Below are 22202 nucleotides of genomic sequence, written 5' to 3' on the forward strand. Positions count from 1 at the left end.
AATGAGAGGGGAACACCAGAGCAGGGGAATGAGAGGGAGAAACGCCAGAGCAGGGGGAATGAGAGGGAGAAACGCCAGAGCAGGGGGGAATGAGAGGGGAACACCAGAGCAGGGGAATGAGAGGGAGAAACGCCAGAGCAGGGGGAATGAGAGGGAGAAACGCCAGAGCAAGGGGAATGAGAGGGGAGAAACGCCAGAGCAGGGGGAATGAGAGGGGAACACCAGAGCAGGGGGAATGAGAGGAGAAACGCCAGAGCAAGGGGAATGAGAGGGGAGAAACGCCAGAGCAGGGGGAATGAGAGGGGGGAACACCAGAGCAGGGGGAAACGTAGCAGTGTAAATACTGCGGTCTCCTCTTTTCTTCTCTCTTAACGATCCAGATCATCGATGCTGTTTCCTCCATTGTTCTCTTTCTCCTCCTCCTTCTCTCTCTCCTGCTTCTCTTTCATTTCATCTTTCTCCCTCTCCCCCTCTTTCTCCTCCCTCTCTTTCATCCTCTCTTTCTCTTGCTTCTCTCTCTCTCGTCCCTCTTTTTTCAGATCCTGGAACACCTCTGTGAAGAAGTGCGGCTCAGCGTTGATCCGCAGCATGTCGGCACTCAGCCGGTCGATCAGCTGCAGCACTCTCTCCCAGAATGCATCGCGGCTGGACTCCCAGGATGCATCGGGGCTGGACTCCCAGGATGCATTGTGGCTGGACTCCCAGGATGCATTGTGGCTGGCCTCCAGCAGGAAGGGTTTGAGTGGGTAGGAGATCTCACTGCCCAGGTACGAGTAGCTCAGGTAGAGACAGGTGAGGAAGACGGAGTGCAGCTCCTGCTCCGAAGACGTGTCCTCGTCTACTGCTGCCCGGCACAGCAGGTACACAAAGACCAGACTGGCAGGACTGGTGAAGACCTGGTCCTACAGGGGGACAGACAGGGTAGAGACAGACAGGTTAGAGACACAGCAGGTACACAAAGACCAGACTAGCAGGACTGGTGAAGACCTGGTCCTACAGGGGGACAGACAGGGTAGAGACAGACAGGTTAGAGACACAGCAGGTACACAAAGACCAGACTGGCAGGGCTGGTGAAGACCTGGTCCTACAGGGGGACAGACAGGTTAGAGACACAGCAGGTACACAAAGACCAGACTGGCAGGACTGGTGAAGACCTGGTCCTACAGGGGGACAGACAGGTTAGAGACAGACAGGTTAGAGACACAGCAGGTACACAAAGACCAGACTGGCAGGGCTGGTGAAGACCTGGTCCTACAGGGGGACAGACAGGTTAGAGACAGACAGGTTAGAGACACAGCAGGTACACAAAGACCAGACTAGCAGGACTGGTGAAGACCTGGTCCTACAGGGGGACAGACAGGTTAGAGACAGACAGGTTAGAGACAAACAGGTAAGAGACACAGACAGGTACACAAAGACCAGATTGGCAGGACTGGTGAAGACCTGGTCCTACAGGGGGCAGACAGGTTAGAGACAGACAGGTTAAAGACAGACAGGTTAGAGACACAGCAGGTACACAAATACCAGACTGGCAGGGCTGGTGAAGACCTGGTCCTACAGGGGGACAGACAGGTTGGAGACAGACAGGTTAGAGACACAGCAGGTACACAAAGACCAGACTGGCAGGGCTGGTGAAGACCTGGTCCTACAGGGGGACAGACAGGGTAGAGACAGACAGGTTAGAAAAACAGCAGGTACACAAAGACCAGACTGGCAGGGCTGGTGAAGACCTGGTCCTACAGGGGGACAGACAGGTTAGAGACACAGCAGGTACACAAACCCTGACCCTGGTGAAGACCTGGTCCTACAGGGGGACAGACAGGTTAGAGACAGACAGGTTAGAGACACAGCAGGTACACAAAGACCAGACTGGCAGGGCTGGTGAAGACCTGGTCCTACAGGGGGACAGACAGGTTAGAGACAGACAGGTTAGAGACACAGCAGGTACACAAAGACCAGACTAGCAGGACTGGTGAAGACCTGGTCATACAGGGGGACAGACAGATTAGAGACAGACAGGTTAAAGACAGACAGGTAAGAGACACAGACAGGTACAAAAAGACCAGACTGGCAGGACTGGTGAAGACCTGGTCCTACAGGGGGGCAGACAGGTACACAAAGACCAGACTGGCAGGACTGGTGAAGACCCGGTCCTACAGGGGGGCAGACAGGTAAGAGACACAGACAGGTACAAAAAGACCAGACTGGCAGGACTGGTGAAGACCTGGTCCTACAGGGGGGCAGACAGGTTAGAGACAGACAGGTTAAAGACAGACAGGTAAGAGACACAGACAGGTACACAAAGACCAGACTGGCAGGACTGGTGAAGACCTGGTCCTACAGGGGGTCAGACAGGTACACAAAGACCAGACTGGCAGGACTGGTGAAGACCTGGTCCTACAGGGGGTCAGACAGGTACACAAAGACCAGACTGGCAGGACTGGGGACACACCACAGTTTCATTTAAAGAAATATAGACTAATCACAGCACACATCTTGCATAATAGATATCAACTAGAAACTGCCACAGGAAATGCTGCCAGTGTGCCGACTCCATCTGAATAACTCTGGCTAATCTGCTGTTCGACACGGCCTACAGTAAAGAGTCTCCATGATAGGAGGTGTGTGTGTGTCAGAACTTGTTGCTGTCCATTTAATAATAATTATACCTCTTAAGTTTGTTCTGTAATTAAAAAACCATGGGGCCAAACGGCAAAAATATTATCATCACCAGAGAGATAAAAGTCTGGCGAACGCATTGATGTAGTTTTTTATGTTTGTGGTGTCAAATATATGGGACACAGAGCAGGTAACAAACAGGGAACCATCTGTGTCCTTACGATTTTTTTTTTCATTGTTTCTATCGACAGTTGGTATGAAGTCCTGTGGATTCCATAAATACATGTCTGCGACCAGCACAATATTTCCTACATTTTGACCAAACATGATGTATGAAGAGTGAAAACTGTAGAGGAGAGAGCAATTTGTTTGGAAAGATTTCAGAGAATGGTACTGCAGCTCCCCCCTCTGTCCTCCCCTCTAACTCTCAACATTCTGTCCCCATACACACACACTGGAACATCTGAACCCGTCTGAAAACTGGACGATACATAAACTGTGATTTGGTAGAAACCGTGCTTGATATCAGAATGCACATTCAGCCCAATAAAGGCCCAACGTCTTGTCTTCAATTTAAACTTTTAATTATTTTCCTACATGAAAGTATGGCGACTAGGGTTGGGTACCGAAACTCGGTGCCAATAGGGAACCGGTGCCGACGTAAACGGTAGTAACGAGACCGAATAAGAACAAAAGTTTTGGTGCCTCATTTCGGTGCCTGACTTTACACTACACCTGACAGCATGTAACGTTAGCCTACCTTTAGCTAGCAGCTGGATTAATCACGGTTAAAATGCTGACAGCTAACGTTAAACAGTGTAAAGTGTGACTGTATTTCACTGTGGAGGACTTCTACAGTGGGATGGAACAGTCTGCTCTGCAGCGCAGCAGCTGCCGTTGTCACAATTCATAGATATACAGTATGTTTATATGGTCGGAATTAAACAACACAGACGGTGCGTTCACTTGCAGCTGCCGTTGTCGGAATTAAACAACACAGACGGTGCGTTCACTCGCAGCTGCCATTGTCGGAATTAAACAACACAGATTCACTTAAAACTGGTAGCCTCATGGTGCATTGACAGTAATTGTAAAATACCCTTTTCCCATCTGGGGTTCAACAGCAATTTACTGGTGAAATAAGTTATTGTTATTACGTTATTATTAAATCTTTAATTTTGACCATGGCCTTAGCAATAAACAAGTCACTGACTGTTGTTTACTACCCTTATTTATTTTTTTTTTTTAACTTTATTGAAAAGTACCGGTTCAGGCACCAGCACTGTTTTAAAAGTATCGATTTAGCACCGGAATCGAAAAAAAACCAAACGATACCCAACCCTAATGGCGACACAGTATGGCCCCAAAGAGTGGTTGTTTTGAGCTATGTTAAGCTATTTCCGAAGATTTCCCATTAAAGTCTATGAGAAATTCTGCGGCGTGTTTTGCTGATTTCGTAAAAAATGTGCGGCAAGTCTCTTAGATAAGTCATAGCACACCTTTCCCGGTCATTATACACATTTTTATGTATTTTGTGTGCATGTGTTGGCAACGCTCCGTGACTAATAGCAGGACAAAAATGTGGCGGAATAATAATAAGTATGCAGGATAATAGTCATTCTGCCGATTGCTGCTATTGCAGCACATTGGCACACTGAATAAAAAGCTGTGTTTTTTTGTATGCTTTTAGAGCAGATCTTCGCAGAGCAGACGCACCGCTACACGCTGCTCTCTGCCCGGTGTCGCCAGTTTCATAGATTATAGTGGAAGCTATAGCGGGAACGCTACGTTGGAGCTCCCGCTTTGTACATGTAAACATGCAATGTAGCCGGCCCGTTTAGATAGAAAAACTCATTCATTTCCAATGATTCATGAGTTAACTGTGGACAATCATGCCATTAATCGTGAATAAATGTTTTAAACGATTGACTGACAGCCCTTATATTAATTCATATGAAGACAAGTGTCCAGTAGTCAAAGAGTCTAATGTTACATTTGGTTGACATAGCGTTTGCTTTTGCATGAATGGAACCACATTAACACGTTACATTACCATGTTACCTCGGAACCACGGTAAAAAACGACCTCAGTGTGCACAACGCACCACATGGTACAAACTAGAGTAAAGTTTGGTTACCCAGCTTCACACACTGACAGCCTATGAAATGTCTCCAACACTACCGACTCCTATGCTAAATGACGAGAGAGAAACACACAGACCAATCAAACAGACACACAGACCTGCCAGCCTTGGACCAGCAGCGCTCTGTCTACGTTTCTGAACCACAGGACGATCTGATTGGACGACAGCTCCTTCAGTTTGACACAACGGCGACACAGGAAGTCAGAGAGACAACGAAGGAGCTCGCCTGTAGATGCCTGGAGAGGAGACAAGGAGAAAGGAGACAAGGAGAAAGGAGTGAAGGAGAGACAAGATAAGGAGAGACGAGATAAGGAGAGATGAGATAAGGAGAGAGGATTGAAGGAATGAGGAGATAAGGAGAGAGGAGAACATTCATGACTGTTACAGAAAATATAACCCAATCACAACTGCCACTTTATCTGATACCATACACACACACTCACCTAGACACAGACAAACACAGACACACACTCACCTAGACACAGACAAACACACACACAGACACACACACACTCACCTAGACACAGACAAACACACACACAGACACACACACACTCACCTAGACACAGACAAACCCACACACACATACCAAGACACAGACACACAGAGCCAGATGTACGTACATTTGTTAACGTAGCGTTTTCAGCACCATGGCCAACCCGCAGAAAGAGCACGCTGTGATACTTCAGCTTACGTCGTATTTACCAAACCGGCAGTTCATCCAGTAATCAGAGCCTTTCTCCGCCCACGGTACCGTACCTGCTGCTGCAGCAAAGCGTTAGGTCCTGGTTCTGTGATAGGGCTGAGAGCAGACTGCCATGTTCCCACTGCTGATGCTAGGACTGTTTGAAATGATCCTGATGCCGATATGTGTAACGTAACGAGGAGTTTAACAGCTGCTTAGATGTGAACGCTGAGTCAGAGATGTGATGTCATCTTTGATTTCTTCCAGTAACTGTAATACTGCACGGCTGCTTAATGATTTCGTGATCACTCAGCTGATGAAGTGTGATCCATGTGGCAGCTCGTCTCTTTGTCCTATGTCTCCGTCTAGCTCTGATTACTGCTCCCATCTCACCATTTTCAGTTCCCCCAACAGGCAGTCTGTGCTTTTACCTCAGTGCTGCCTGTTAGTACATACTTCACCATGCTTTTACCTCAGTGTGTTAGTACATACCTCACCATGCTTTTACCTCAGTGTGTTAGTACATACCTCACCATGCTTTTACCTCAGTGTGTTAGTACATACCTCACCATGCTTTTACCTCAGTGTGTTAGTACATACCTCACCATGCTTTTACCTCAGTGCTGCCTGTTAGTACATACCTCACCATGCTTTTACCTCAGTGCTGCCTGTTGGTACATACCTCACCATGCTTTTACCTCAGTGTGTTAGTACATACCTCACCATGCTTTTACCTCAGTGCTGCCTGTTGGTACATACCTCACCATGCTTTTACCTCAGTGTGACCTGTTAGTACATACTTCACCATGCTTTTACCTCAGTGTGTTAGTACATACCTCACCATGCTTTTACCTCAGTGTGTTAGTACATACCTCACCATGCTTTTACCTCAGTGCTGCCTGTTGGTACATACCTCACCATCACCTCAGTGCTGCCTGTTGGTACATACCTCACCATGCTTTTACCTCAGTGCTGCCTGTTGGTACATACCTCACCATGCTTTTACCTCAGTGTGCCTGTTGGTACATACCTCACCATGCTTTTTACCTCAGTGTGTTAGTACATACCTCACCATGCTTTTACCTCAATGTGTTAGTACATACCTCACCATGCTTTTACCTCAGTGTGTTAGTACATACCTCACCATGCTTTTACCTCAATGTGTTAGTACATACCTCACCATGCTTTTACCTCAGTGTGTTAGTACATACCTCACCATGCTTTTACCTCAGTACTGCCTGTTAGTACATACCTCACCATGCTTTTACCTCAGTGTGACCTGTTAGTACATACCTCACCATGCTTTTACCTCAGTGTGACCTGTTAGTACATACCTCACCATGCTTTTACCACAGTGTGGCCTGTTAGTACATACTTCACCATGCTTTTACCTCAGTGTGGCCTGTTAGTACATACCTCACCATGCTTTTACCACAGTGTGGCCTGTTAGTACATACCTCACCATGCTTTTACCTCAGTGTGGCCTGTTAGTACATACCTCACCATGCTTTTACCTCAGTGTGGCCTGTTAGTACATACCTCACCATGCTTTTACCACAGTGTGGTCTGTTAGTACATACTTCACCATGCTTTTACCTCAGTGTGACCTGTTAGTACATACCTCACCATGCTTTTACCTCAGTGTGACCTGTTAGTACATACCTCACCATGCTTTTACCTCAGTGTGGCCTGTTAGTACATACCTCACCATGCTTTTACCACAGTGTGGCCTGTTAGTACATACTTCACCATGCTTTTACCTCAGTGTGGCCTGTTAGTACATACTTCACCATGCTTTTACCACAGTGTGGCCTGTTAGTACATACCTCACCATGCTTTTACCTCAGTACTGCCTGTTAGAACATACCTCACCATGCTTTTACCTCAGTACTGCCTATTAGTACATACCTCACCATGCTTTTACCTCAGTGTGGCCTGTTAGTACATACCTCACCATGCTTTTACCTCAGTGTGACCTGTTAGTACATACCTCACCATGCTTTTACCACAGTGTGGCCTGTTAGTACATACTTCACCATGCTTTTACCTCAGTGTGGCCTGTTAGTACATACCTCACCATGCTTTTACCACAGTGTGGTCTGTTAGTACATACCTCACCATGCTTTTACCTCAGTGTGGCCTGTTAGTACATACTTCACCATGCTTTTACCTCAGTGTGACCTGTTAGTACATACTTCACCATGCTCTAAATGGTCTAGCACCATCATATTTAGAAGAGCTCCTAATACCTTATTGTCCCATTAGAGCACTGCGCTCCCAGAATGCAGAGTTACTTGTGGTACCTACAGTCTCTAAAAGTAGAATGGGAGCCAGAGCCTTCAGTTATCAGGCTCCTCTCCTGTGGAACCAGCTCCCAATCTGGGTTTGGGGGGCAGAAACTGTCCCTGCATTTTAGAATTAACTTAAAACTCTCCCATTTGATAAAGCTTATAGTTAAGTTATAGTTAAACACACAGACATAAACACACACACACACAAACACACACACAGACACAAAACACACACACACACACACACACACACACACACACACACACAGACAAACAGATAGACAAACACACAGACAGATACAAACAAACACACTCACATACACAGACAGACAGAAAAACACACACTAATACAGACAAACACACAGACACAAATACACACACACACTCACAAACACAGATATATACACACACACACAGACTCACACAGACACAGATACACACACACAGACAGACAAACACACACACACACAAACACACACACTGACCTGTACCACCACCCTGGGTGGGGAGAGGCTCCCCTGGTTCTGGTTCTGGTTGAATCCCGGGACGGTTGGGACGGGCACCGGGATGGGTCCAGGTCTGTGTCCGGCCTTCAGCGCTCGGTGGCGGCTGTCCGTGTGGCGCTGCATGTGCGTGTGCACGAACTCGTCTGGGTTCACCTTCTTCCCGCCCTTCCTCTTGGCCCGCGCCGCCAGCAGACGCTGCTTCCATCTGAGCGCGTGCAGCAGCACCGGGTGCCTCTTCTTCTTCTTCTTCTCCTCCTCCTTCACGCGCTGCTCTGGGGCTCGAGCTTTCCCCGAGCCTGGAGACAGAGAGAGCACCGTTCCCATGGCGACAACCGGACCCACCGACGCGAGAGGCTCTGCGGCAGCAGACGAGCTGTCTGTCTCTCTGTCTGTCTGTCTGTCTCTCCGACCGTTAGAAATAAAAATCCATAATGAAGACAAAACAGAAATCTGTCTGCAGCTCCATCACTCCTCCATCTTTCTCTCTCGGTCTGTCTGTGTTGTCCTGTGTGTCTCTCTCACTCTCTCTCTCTCTGTCTTGTGTTGTCCTGTCTCTCTCTCCCTCTCTCTCTCTATGTCTGTCTGTGTTGTCCTGTGTGTCTCTCTCTCTCTCTCTCTCTGTCTTGTGTTGTCCTGTCTCTCTCTCCCTCTCTCTCTCTCTGTCTCTATCTGTCTGTGTTGTCCTGTGTATGTCTCTCTCTCTCTCTTTCTCTCTATCTATCTCTTCCTCTCTCTGTCTCTATCTGTCTGTGTTGTCCTGTGTATCTCTCTCTCTCTCTCTCTCTCTTTCTGTCTGTGTTGTCCTGTGTGTCTCTCTCTCTCTCTTTCTATGTCTTGTGTTGTCCTGTCTCTCTCTCTCTCTCTATCTCTCTGTCTCTCTTTCTGTCTGTGTGTCGCAGCCTGATGGAGAGAAGCGGAGTGGGTGGGGTTTCTGCAGGTTTCAGCACCAAGGACAGCTCACTGCAGGTTTCTGCAGAGAGCTGTCCTTGGTGCTGAAATGTTTCAAACTGCTTTAGGTGCAGACCGGGGATAGTTGTAACATTTGGGACATTTCTGTCTGTATCTTGGAGCTCTTCTAAGCCAGTGGGTTAAAAATGTGAGACAAACTATTTCCATGTGTCTGCTATTAAATGGTGTAGCTATTATCTCTGCAACCCAAACACGCAATGCACAGTTTACTCCCAAACACAAGGAGTATAATGTTACCGTTTACCACACAGTCAAGGTTAGTGTGACATCAGGAGGGATTGTACTGAAACTTCTATTCAACACTTACATGACTTTTTAACTGTGTGTGTGTGTGTCTGCGTGTCTATATGTGTATGTGTGTCTGTGTTTGTGTCTATGGGTGGCTATGTGTCTGTGTCTGTATGTGTGTGTGTGTCTATGTGTGTGTCTGTGTGTGTCTATGTGTGTGTGTGTCTGTGTGTGTGTGTGTCTATGTGTCTGTGTGTGTGTCTATGTATGTGTGCGTGTCTGTGTGTGTGTCTATGTGTGTGTGTATGTGTGTGCGTGTCTGTGTGTGTGTGGGTCTGTGTGTGTCTATGTGTGTGCCTGTGTGTATGTGTGTGTGTGTCTGTGTGTGTGCGAGTGTGTGTGTGTGTGTGTGTGTGCGTGCGTGTCTCTATTGTCTGATTTATTTAATCAATCATTATTTGTATTATTTTTAGGGCTGTCAATCGCTTAAAAAAAATTAACTAATTAATCGCACAATTTGCTGTAGTTAATCGCGATTAATCGCTTTTTAAATTGAGACTGAAGCTTATAATAATGGATATTTAAATGCTAAATCATTGCAAATATGAAGAAAAAAACAAACAAGGAAAGGTTCTGCTAAGTTCATAATGTTTAATATCTTTCAGAACAACAGCAGCAACAATTTGGCTTATTTAGTCCTGCTGAAGGCTGCTGAAACGGCTAGAAACTGTCCCCGTCCCCGGCTGCTGTCGCCTGCTCTCGTCTACTTTACAGGCGAGGAGCAGTTCATCTCCAACGAGCCGAGAGTTCAGTCGCCGGCAGGGCAGTCGGGACTCACCCGGAAATGGCGAGCGGAGTGAGGTTTCTCTCAAAATCTGACGAAAATCTTCTAAACTGACCTTTGTTGAGCTGAAATGAAGACCGATTCAGCAACTGCACGGCCTATTTCTCACTTAAAATGTTTCCAGAAACATGTTTCAGTGAACTATTTTAGTACAATATGAGATTGTATTCTGAACGGCCGCCATGACAGTCTGGCTCTCAATATCCGGAGAAAACAAACCCATGTGACGCGTTCGTCCAATCAGCTGCCGGTTTTCATTACTTGGGCAACAATACAATGTAGCGCCGCCTGCTGTTATGGAGGCGTATTAAGTTTCTCAGCCGCCACATGAAGTAAACAAACACAGCTGCGTTAATTTCGTTAATTTTTTTTAACGAGTTAAATATTAAAAAATTAACGCAAAAATTAACGCGTTAATTTTGACAGCCCTAATTATTTTATAATTATGTTATTATAAAGATATACTTACATGTTGTCAGCCGGCAGATTGGAGGAAGAAGATGACGATCCTGGACAGGAAACAGATTCTGCCTTCAAAGTCAAAATAAAAACTTCAAAAAAATCAAATCTGCAGAAAATAACAAAGAGTTCCTTTTACAGCGTTACATAAGAACATAGATTTACATATAAAACTGGCTTACAGGATTGTAATAACAGCTCATGTCCACTGGGTTAGATATTCAAATAATTCAGAGTTCAGTTCAGCAGATCAGACTAACAGTTTCTAACATTTAAACATAGCCTGCAGTAACACAGACCTCCAGCAGAGGGAGCTGCTCTAAATATTTTAATATAACCTGCAGTAACACAGACCTCCAGCAGAGGGCGCTGCTCTAAATATTTTAATATAACCTGCAGTAACACAGACATCCAGCAGAGGGCGCTGCTCCAAACATTTAAATATAACCTGCAGTAACACAGACCTCCAGCAGAGGGAGCTGCTCTAAATATTTTAATATAACCTGCAGTAACACAGACCTCCATCAGAGAGAGATGCACTCAATCTTTCTTTAACAAAGAGGATTTATTGTATTTTAATTAAACATAACATAGTAAATGTACATTTAAAACATGTATGTTGGATACATTCATATAATAATTAGTTAGAAATACTTAAACAGTATTAATGTGTGTCTGTGGGCGGAGCCTGCAGCAGCAGAAGGTTCATTGTCTGTATGAAAGAGAGGGAGAGGGGAGGGAGACCCCCCCCCCACACACACACACACACACAGAGAGACGGAAAGAGAGAGAGAGAGAGAGAGAAGGGGGAGAGGGAGGGAGCCCTACACACACACAGAGAGGGAAACAAAGAGGAGGAGGCCGACTGACTGACTCTCTCTTTCTTTCTTCATGTGGGGGAGGAGAGGGGGAGGATTAACCGGCTCATCTGCCACACGCTCACACACACACACACACACACACACACACACACACACCAGAAACACATTTCATATAAACACACACCGACACGGCAACGTACAGCTTCATGTGGATCAGCAGCATCAGCATCAGCAGCGGAGGAGACAAAGAGACACCGCGACAAACGGGAGGAGAGGGAGACATCTTTACCGTCTGAGGGGAGACAGACAGAGAGAGAGACAGACAGGTTATAGACAGAGAGACAGAGACACAGAGACAGGCCTTCCCCGCCACGGTGGACCGCCTGCCAGTCTGTCTGCCTGTCTGTGTGTGTTTCTGTCTGTGTGTCTGAGCAGTGATGGCGGTCCACATGTTCCTGCCTGACTGACTGTGTGTGTGTTGTTGTAGGTGGGTGTGTTCGCTGTGTGAGAGAGTGTGTGTGTGTGTGTATCCGTGTGTGTGTGTGTGTGTGTGTGTGTGTGTAAGAGATGGGTAACGCGGAGAGCATGGAGAGCCAGCTGGCGGTGATCAGATCCAGAGCTGCTCCGGTCCGCCTGCCGATGCCAGACCCGGCCGAGCTGGAGGAGAGGTTCTCCATCGCTCTGGTAACAACACACACACACACACACACACACTATATAGATCTATACATACGCAGAGAGACATAACAAACAAGGCAACACACATTATATAGCATATATACACACACACACATTATATAGCATATATACACACACACATTATATAGCATATACACACACACACACAACACACATATAGCATATATACACACAGAGATACACATAGACAGACACACACAAAGACAACACACATTATATAGCATAGACACACACAGACAACACACATTATATATTCTCACACACACGCACACACACACACACAGACATAACACAGATGATACAGCAGCTACAGTCTGACAGCAGACATGTTGAGAATATGAAGATATTAATATTGAATCTGTTAAAACTGAAGTCATGATGCATCAGATTCTGATTATTATCCTTCTAGCATCAGTACATGGTGTATGGTAGTACATGGTGTCATATATATATATATATATATATATATATATATATATATATATATATATATATATATATATATATTAAACATTAAATACTGTATTTCATGGTGCCATGCAGACATTATTATTCTAAAAACAAAGTTACATGAAGGTTTCATTTCAACATTGGTGTCACTACCCGATATGTGCATGCTCAGATTTAAACGCTTTACGGCATAACGCCACGGGGTCTGGCAAACATTTTAGCTATCTATGACGTGATGTTTGATTGCTAACTTTACCACAAAATGCCGTTCAAGTGACAGCTTTCTTGTGTTTGATTGCTAATTTGTAGCCAGCAGTGAACCAACTTGGTTATGTAGGTCCATTTTAATAGTCTTGACATTCCAGAAGTCTCTCGTTAGCAGGTTCTTGGAGGCTACTTCAGCCTCTAATCTAGAACTGACATCAGGGATCATGTCGTGAAAATGTGATGCCTTATGCTAAATAATAAATTACTGTTATGTAATGCACCTATATCTCATTATTCTGTGGCTAACGGTAAAACCTGCATGAAATCTCAATCTGGTCATTGTCGCAAAGTGACTCGACTCACATTTGGTAGCAACAACGGGGATTTGAGCATGAACACACGAGAAGTGACCCTTCAAAATAAAACATGACTGATCCTTCAAAATAAAACAGGAAACTAAACAAACTGTTCAGATGATAATTATTATTCAGAGTCATGTGACTTCATGAAACATGTTTGAATTACCTTCTGTGTTTCAGAACTCTATGAACTTGCCTCCTGACAAGGTGCGTCTGCTGCGTTCCTATGACAACGAGAAGAAGTGGGAGCTGATCTGCGATCAGGTGGGTGCTTTTAATAAAGTTTATACATTTTAATCTTTCCAGAGAAGTCTCTACGGATACTTCAGTGATGAAAGTATAAATTAAATTTGTATCGTTTGGCTTCCTCGCCGACATGTTCTCAAATTACAAATGGATCAGGGGCGCCTGGATAGCTCACCTGGTAGATCAGGGGGCACCGGATAGCTCACCTGGTAGATCAGGGGGCACCGGATAGCTCACCTGGTAGATCAGGGGGCACCGGATAGCTCACCTGGTAGATCAGGGGGCACCGGATAGCTCACCTGGTAGATCAGGGGTGCTGGATAACTCACCTGGTAGAGGGTGGGAGCATCAGCAGAGAAAGCCCCATCCCCAAAAGTCCGCGACCTGGTGTGGGGGGTGTCTAACTGAATGAGGACTGCCAGAGGTCCGTGTAACGCTTATCAGTTCAATTTTCAAAACCATCAGTTGCACTTCTGACCCCAAAGTCTATCAGTTTTTCATTTGCATATTCCGCAAACTAGAGGAAGAGAATACCATGGCAGTATTGAATAATTGGAGCTCAGACGCAATTTTGAAATTTTCTCAATTTCTGATCCTCAGAATAAAAACAGAAAATTGGAAAAAAGGTTAAAGATCCAATTTTTTAATTTCTCAAGGTGGAAAACAATTGGATATTGGAACCCATTTTTCTGTTTTTGCAAATGTCAGTTTGTGCTTAGAAAATTGAGCTGATAAGCATTACATGGACCCCCAGACCCCCCAGTTCATGTGTTCCCCCAAGGAAAATACAAAAACACAACTAGTCATTGATGCCTAACTATCATCTCATACTGCCCCCATTCATAGCAGTCTAGAACCGGGGCATTTTGGAGATGTTTCAACCCTAACCCCCTGACCGGTGCAGAACCAAGAAATATCTAAATAAACCCGTCCGGACCCGGGACACAGAGTGCCGACAGGCTCCGATTTCACAGCTGATTGATGTTAACAAGTAGCCTGGATGCCAGCTGAACGTAGCCCCGCCCACAACGCTTCCTGGTCCAGTTGAAACCCGCCCCATAATCACAGCCCAACTGAGCGGTTTGATGTCAGGCTAGTTAACAGGTTATCTGAAACGTGTTCAGCACTCAAGGGGAGTTATGGGATGGATCATACTGGCATCACTCTCCGTCTCTTTAACCCTTGAGCTGTCTTCCATGTCGACCTGCAGCGACTTTTGTTTTTTTTGGGTCAAAATGTAACAAAAATTCCAACATCTTGGTCATTTTTTTCGACAATTTTGTCACTTTTTTCGAAGTTTCTGTCAATATTTTTTTGCACTTTTTTTAAAAGCTTTTCCCATGTTTTTGAAGATTATCTTGACATTTTTGTAACTTTTATTTCTGCTTTTTGGACTTTTTTTCCTACATATTTCTATTATCAACATTTCTTTACATGTTATAAAATTGACTAAAACACTGAAATTCAATGAAAGTAGTGAACTGATCATGTATTTAATGTGTGAAGAGCGCTGTAGGGAACAATGTATTGTGAACTTAAACTGATATGCGGGCCGGATCAAAATGCTGGAGGGGCCTGATTTGTGGGCCTAGAGTTTGCCACCTGTGCTTTTAGAGAAGGCTCAGTAACTATGGCAACAGAGAGGCTGTGATGAAGAGCTGTTGGTGAAGTTCCCGGCCTCGTTCTCACGTTAATAACGGGAACTTACAAGTTGTCAAATCCAAACATTGAGTCTTATCTAACGTAAGGTTGGCAGCCTTCTTCTCCATACATACATCCATCCCTCTCTCTATCCATCCATCCATCTCTCCATCCATCCCTCTCTTTATCCATCCATCCATCTCTCTATCCATCCATCCCTCTCTCTATCCATCCATCCCTCTCTCTATCCATCCATCCATCTCTCCATCCATCCCTCTCTTTATCCATCCATCCATCTCTCTATCCATCCATCCCTCTCTCTATCCATCCATCCCTCTCTCTATCCATCCATCCATCTCTCCATCCATCCCTCTCTTTATCCATCCATCCATCTCTCTATCCATCCATCCCTCTCTTTATCCATCAATCCATCTCTCTATACATACCATCCATCCATCTCTCTATACAAACCATCTATCCATCTCTCTCTCCACCTATCTATCTATCTCTCTATCTATCTCTCTCTCTCTTTTTCTAAATGTTACAAACACTAAAGCAGAACCAGAAACCGGGACGTTATAAATAAGGTGTTGCTTTGTTATTTCGTGTCGGCGAGTTTCGGATATTCTGTCCAATAAACAGGCGAGCATCTCGATCACGTGACGTGTGTTTACAGCGTGAACGCAAACCGAACCAAATGAAAAATGCAAGGAACACAGAAAGGGGCGTGGCTAGTCTTCTCTACTGTTGTTTAAACTGTTTCCTACCGTGAGGTAAGCAGAAAGGGGCGTGGCTAGTCTTCTCTACTGTTGTTTAAACCGTTTCCAACCGTGAGGTAAGCAGAAAGGGGCGTGGCTAGTCTTCTCTAGATATTGCCGTCCTTATGTATCGTCTTTGCAAAGAAAAAAACATCCATATAATGGTGTGATGTCATCTGATCACACTTTGTGTGTGTGTGTGTGTCTCTGTGTGTGTGATGCAGGAGAGGTTTCAGGTGAAGAATCCTCCGCACACCTACATCCAGAAACTGAGAGGCTTCCTCGACCCGGCCGTCACTCGCAAGGTGAGACTGTGATGTCATAGCAACATCACAGGAAGTCCAGTGGGTTTAAACTTTAAACCCACTGGACTTCCTGTGATGTTCATATGATGAGATATTAGAGTTTAAACACACTGACTTCATATGATGATATTAGAGCTTAAACAAACTGGACTTCATATGATGAGATATTAGATATTAAACACACTGACTTCATATGATGAGATATTAGAGCTTAAACAGACTGGCTTCATATGATGAGATATTACAGCTTAAATAGACTGGCTTCATATGATGAGATATTAGAGCTTAAACAGACTGACTTCATATGATGAGATATTAGTGCTTAAACAGACTGGACTTCCTGTGATGAGATATTAGAGCTTAAACAGACTGACTTCATATGATGAGATATTAGAGCTTAAACAGACTGGCTTCATATGATGAGATATTAGAGCTTAAACAGACTGACTTCATATGATGAGATATTAGAGCTTAAACAGACTGGACTTCCTGTGATGAGATATTAGAGCTTAAACAGACTGACTTCATATGATGAGATATTAGAGCTTAAACAGACTGACTTCATATGATGAGATATTAGTGCTTAAACAGACTGGACTTCCTGTGATGAGATATTAGAGCTTAAACAGACTGGATGTCATATGATGAGATATTAGAGCTTAAACAGACTGGACTTCCTGTGATGAGATATTAGAGCTTAAACAGACTGGATGTCATATGATGAGATATTAGAGCTTAAACAGACTGGACTTCCTGTGATAGGTAACTAAGTATAACCAGATTTCAGAATAAAACACTAAAACGTGTTTGTTTTCTGTCTGCAGAAATTCAGAAGAAGAGTTCAGGAGTCGACTCAGATGCTCAGAGAACTCGAGATTTCTCTTCGTACAAACCACATCGGGTACCTACCTGTCTGCCTGCTTGCCGGCCTGCCTGCGTGTCTGTCTGTCTGATGGCCTACCTGTCTGTATCTTTCTGTCCGTCTGTCTCTCTTTTTGATTACCTGTCTCTCTGTCTCTCTCTGGGCCCTTCTCTCTGGTAACCTGTCTGTCTGCCTGTCTGTCTGTCTGTCTGTCTGTCTGGTAACCTGTTTGTTTGCCTGTCTATCCGTCTGCCTGTCTGCCTGTCTATCTGCCCGTCTGCCTGGCTGGTAACCTGACTGTTTGCCTGTCTGTCTGTCCTTCTGTCTGTCTGTAGGTGGGTCAGAGAGTTTCTAAACGAGGAGAATCGAGGTCTGGACGTTCTCGTCGAGTATTTGTCTTTCGCTCAGTACGCCGTCACGTGAGTTGAAACTAACTATAATTAAATCACATATTTATATATATATACACACTATACAGTACAGGCCAAAAGTTTGGACACACCTTCTCATTCAATGCGTTTCCTTTTTATTTTCATGACTATTTACATTGTAGATTCTCACTGAAGGCATCAAAACTATGAATGAACACATATGGAATTATGTACTTAACAAAGAAGTGTGAAATAACTGAAAACATGTCTTATATTTTAGATTCTTCAAAGTAACCACCCTTTGCATTTTATTAATAAGGGAAAAAATTCCAATAATGAACCCTGACAAGGCAGACCTGTGAAGGTAAAACCATTTCAGGTGACTACCTCATGAAGCTCATTGAGAGAACACCAAGGGTTTGCAGAGTTATCAAAAAAAGCAAAGGGTGACTACTTTGAAGAATCTAAAATATAAGACATGTTTTGAGTTATTTCACACTTTTTTGTTAAGTACATAATTCTATATGTGTTCATTCATAGTTTTGATGCCTTCAGTGAGAATCTACAATGTAAATAGTCATGAAAACAAAGAAAACGCATTGAATGAGAAGGTGTGTCCAAACTTTTGGCCTGTACTGTATATATATAGATTATATTTTACGCATTATTTCACAGAGATTCCTAAAATAAGTAAGTAGATTTTAGAGAGTCAAAGGCAGTCAAGTTAAAAGATATATTTAAAAGACATGAACATTTTATATTTAAGATGTTTAGAGGATCAGCTGATACTCAAATAGATGAGCTTGTTGTTGTTGTAGTTGTTGTTGTTGTTGTTGTTGTTGTAAACTAAACTAACCAGAACTCTCTGAGTTCAGGTTTAAGGGTTATAGTTAGATATATTTAAGGGATGTATTTAAGGGTTATAGTTAGATATATTTAAGGGTTATATTTAAGGGTTATAGTTAGATATATTTAAAGGTTATAGTTAGGGTTAGATATATTTAAGGGTTATAGTTAGATATATTTAAGGGTTATATTTAAGGGTTATAGTTAGATATATTTAAAGGTTATAGTTAGGGTTAGATATATTTAAGGGTTATAGTTAGATATATTTAAGGGTTAAAGTTAGATATATTTAAAGATTATAGTTAGATATATTTAAGGGAGATATTTAAGGGTTCTAGCTATCTGTGTTCAGGTTTGACGGCGAGCAGTCGGAGGCCAGCGGTGACGCCTCGTCCATCGACTCTCCCTGGAGTCGGTCAATCGAGGATCTCCATGGCGACTGCAGCCTCCCGTCGCCATCGTCCTCGGTACCGCGCGCCGCTCGCCACTCCATCAGGTACAAGACATAGAAATAACTATACCCTAACTACTCCATCAGGTACAAGATGTAGACATATCTACACCCTAACTACTCCATCAGGTACAAGACGTAGAAATAACATTACCCTAACTACTCCATCAGGTACAAAACGTAGAAATAACTATACCCTAACTACTCCATCAGGTACAAGACGTAGACATATCTACACCCTAACTACTCCATCAGGTACAACACGTAGAAATAACTACACCCTAACTACTCAATCAGGTACAAGATGTAGAAATAACTACACCCTAACTACTCCATCAGGTACAAAACTTAGATATATCTACACCCTAACTACTCCATCAGGTACAACATAGACATATCTACACCCTAACTACTCCATCAGGTACAAGACGTAGAAATGTCTACACCTTAACTAGTCCATCAGGTACAACACGTAGAAATGTCTACACCCTAACTTCTCCATCAGGTACAAGACGTAGAAATATCTACACCCTAATTACTCCATCAGGTACAAGACGTAGAAATAACTACACCCTAACTACTCCATCAGGTACAAGATGTAGAAATAACTACACCCTAACTACTCCATCAGGTACAAGACGTAGAAATGTCTACACCTTAACTAGTCCATCGGGTACAACACGTAGACATGTCTACACCCTAACTACTCCATCAGGTACAACACGTAGACATGTCTACACCCTAACTACTACATCAGGTACAACACATAGACACACACTAACGTTCCCAGATAACCCTTGTTAACTATGATGTCTCTATGATGTTCTACGGTGTTTCTACGATGTTTCTGAAGATATTTCTACGATGTCCCTATGGTGTTTCTATGATGTTTCTATGATGTTTCCGTGTTGGCAGCTCGGCGATCGTGACTCGCTCCAACACGCTGCCCAGTCGCCGGACTCTCAAGAACTCCCGACTTGTGTGTAAGAAAGACGACGTCCATGTTTGCGTCATGTGTCTGAGAGCCATCATGAACTACCAGGTAACACTTCCCCTCTTTAGATTACAAACAGGAAGTAGTTTCAGTCTGATCTTCAACTGTGTGTGCTCCTCTTCCTCAGTATGGATTCAACATGGTGATGTCACATCCGCACGCCGTCAACGAGATCGCCCTCAGCCTCAACAACAGAAACCCCAGGTCAGGAAACACGACTCACACACACACATCTCACACCATGTCACAGCTAAACTCAAAGGTTATGTCACTACGTCACAGCTAAACTCAAAGGTTATGTCACTGGGTCACATCTAAACTCAACGGTTTTGTCACTAATGTCACTGTGTCACAGCTAAACTCAAAGGTTATGTCACTGGGTCATCTAAATCTAAACTCTAAACTCAAAGGTTTGGGTCACATCTAAACTCAAAGGTTATGTCACTGTGTCACAGCTAAACTCAAAGGTTATGTCACTGGGTCACATCTAAACTCAAAGGTTATGTCACTGTGTCACAGCTAAACTCAAAGGTTATGTCACTGGGTCACATCTAAACTCAAAGGTTATGTCCCAAGTTCCATTCTGACAATCAAAATAAAGCAGAGGTCTCCAACAGGGGGTCCGGGACCCTTAGGGGGTCCTCAGAGTTACTGCAGGGGCCCAAGTTATTCTTTAATATTTTTTTTTCAAAAGATATGTATGAAAATACACATAAACATGAGTCCAACATATTATTAGCAAAGATAAATCTTCCTATTTGTGATTTGTTTTTAAATGTACTCATTGATGACATGCTTACTGGCCTGTAGGTAAGGTAGCCACTCACGTAGCCACTAACGTAGCCACTCACGTAGCCACTAAGGTAACCACTAAGGTAGCCACTCACGTAGCCACTAAGGTAGCCACTCACGTAGCCACTAACTTAGCCACTACGGTAGCCACTCACGTAGCCACTAAGGTAGCGATCCACAGATACATTTAGGCTATACTGTGCTACATGTATATTTAACATTAAAACTAGCGCCGTCAGTTAAATGCGTTATTAACGGCATTAACGCAAACCCGTTTTAATGGCATCAATTTTTTTGTGCAAGATTAATGTCCTTTTTGGCCTAGCAAACTTTGTAGTTTTTTTCACATGCTTTTGCAACAACTAGTAACGTTAGAAAAACTACAACATCAGATCTAGCTAGACCGGAAACTAAACAACAGGCACGCCGCACAAATGACTAGCAGGCTAACGTTACGTTTTGAGTGGATGGCAAGCATGAGATGCCAAAATGGATGCCAATAAGATTCTGAATGGAAAGTTTACTTTTAAAAAGTTGCCAAATGGTTCCATTGACGAGACCAAAGTGATCTGTGTGTTTTGTGGTTGTGAACGGAGCTATCATCGCAGCACGTCCAGTCTGAAATAACACTTGATGGCCGAGCACACAGATGATGACCAAACACACAGCTGATGGCCGAGCACACAGCTGATGGCCGAATACACAGCTGATGGCCGAACACACAGCTGATGGCCGAACACACAGCTGATGGCCGAACACACAGATGATGACCAAACACACAGCTGATGGCCGAGCACACAGCTGATGGCCGAACACACAGCTGATGGCCGAACACACAGCTGATGGCCGAACACACAGCTGATGGCCGAACACACAGCTGATGGCCGAATACACAGCTGATGGCCGAACACACAGCTGATGACCGAACACACAGATGATGACCAAACACACAGCTGATGACCAAACACACAGCTGATGGCCGAGCACACAGCTGATGGCCAAACACACAGCTGATGACCAAACACACAGCTGATGACCAAACACACAGCTGATGACCAAACACACAGCTGATGGCCGAGCACACAGCTGATGGCCAAACACACAGCTGATGACCAAACACACAGCTGATGGCCAAACACACAGCTGATGACCAAACACACAGCTGATGACCAAACACACAGCTGATGACCAAACACACAGCTGATGGCCGAACACACAGCTGATGACCAAACACACAGCTGATGGCCAAACACACAGCTGATGACCAAACACACAGCTGATGGCCAAACACACAGCTGATGACCAAACACACAGCTGATGACCAAACACACAGCTGATGGCCGAGCACACAGCTGATGACCAAACACACAGCTGATGACCAAACACACAGCTGATGACCAAACACACAGCTGATGGCCGAACACACAGCTGATGACCAAACACACAGCTGATGGCCAAACACACAGCTGATGACCAAACACACAGCTGATGACCAAACACACAGCTGATGACCAAACACACAGCTGATGACCAAACACACAGCTGATGACCGAGCACACAGCTGATGGCCAAACACACAGCTGATGACCAAACACACAGCTGATGACCAAACACACAGCTGATGACCAAACACACAGCTGATGGCCGAACACACAG

General features: G+C 44.4%; 3 protein-coding genes across 3 annotated transcripts in view; 1 reads left to right on the plus strand and 2 right to left on the minus strand.

Annotated features, from left to right (window-relative positions):
• Nucleotides 1-22202, minus strand: part of LOC114551242 (NLR family CARD domain-containing protein 3) — a 314459-nt gene that overhangs the window by 87233 nt on the left and 205024 nt on the right. The window lies entirely within an intron of this gene.
• LOC114551278 (cyclin-dependent kinase 5 activator 1) lies at nt 298-10777 on the minus strand. The gene is made up of 4 exons (XM_028572451.1): nt 10755-10777; nt 8224-8641; nt 4861-4998; nt 298-902 (listed from the first exon to the last, which is right to left on the minus strand). The coding sequence occupies exons 2-4, from the start codon at nt 8566-8568 to the stop codon at nt 369-371; spliced, it is 1017 nt and encodes a 338-aa protein (XP_028428252.1). The 5' UTR covers nt 8569-8641; nt 10755-10777; the 3' UTR covers nt 298-368.
• Nucleotides 12060-22202, plus strand: part of fmnl2b (formin-like 2b) — a 31053-nt gene continuing 20910 nt past the window's right edge. The window contains exons 1-8 of the mRNA XM_028571903.1: nt 12060-12249; nt 13461-13544; nt 16150-16230; nt 17055-17131; nt 17428-17511; nt 18662-18805; nt 19676-19802; nt 19882-19958. Coding sequence (XP_028427704.1) covers nt 12133-12249; nt 13461-13544; nt 16150-16230; nt 17055-17131; nt 17428-17511; nt 18662-18805; nt 19676-19802; nt 19882-19958 — 791 coding nt within the window. The 5' untranslated portion in view covers nt 12060-12132. The remainder of the gene's footprint in view (nt 12250-13460; nt 13545-16149; nt 16231-17054; nt 17132-17427; nt 17512-18661; nt 18806-19675; nt 19803-19881; nt 19959-22202) is intronic.

Source organism: Perca flavescens, chromosome 24 (genome assembly GCF_004354835.1).
Source record: "Perca flavescens isolate YP-PL-M2 chromosome 24, PFLA_1.0, whole genome shotgun sequence".
Classification (NCBI taxonomy): Eukaryota; Metazoa; Chordata; class Actinopteri; order Perciformes; family Percidae; genus Perca; species Perca flavescens.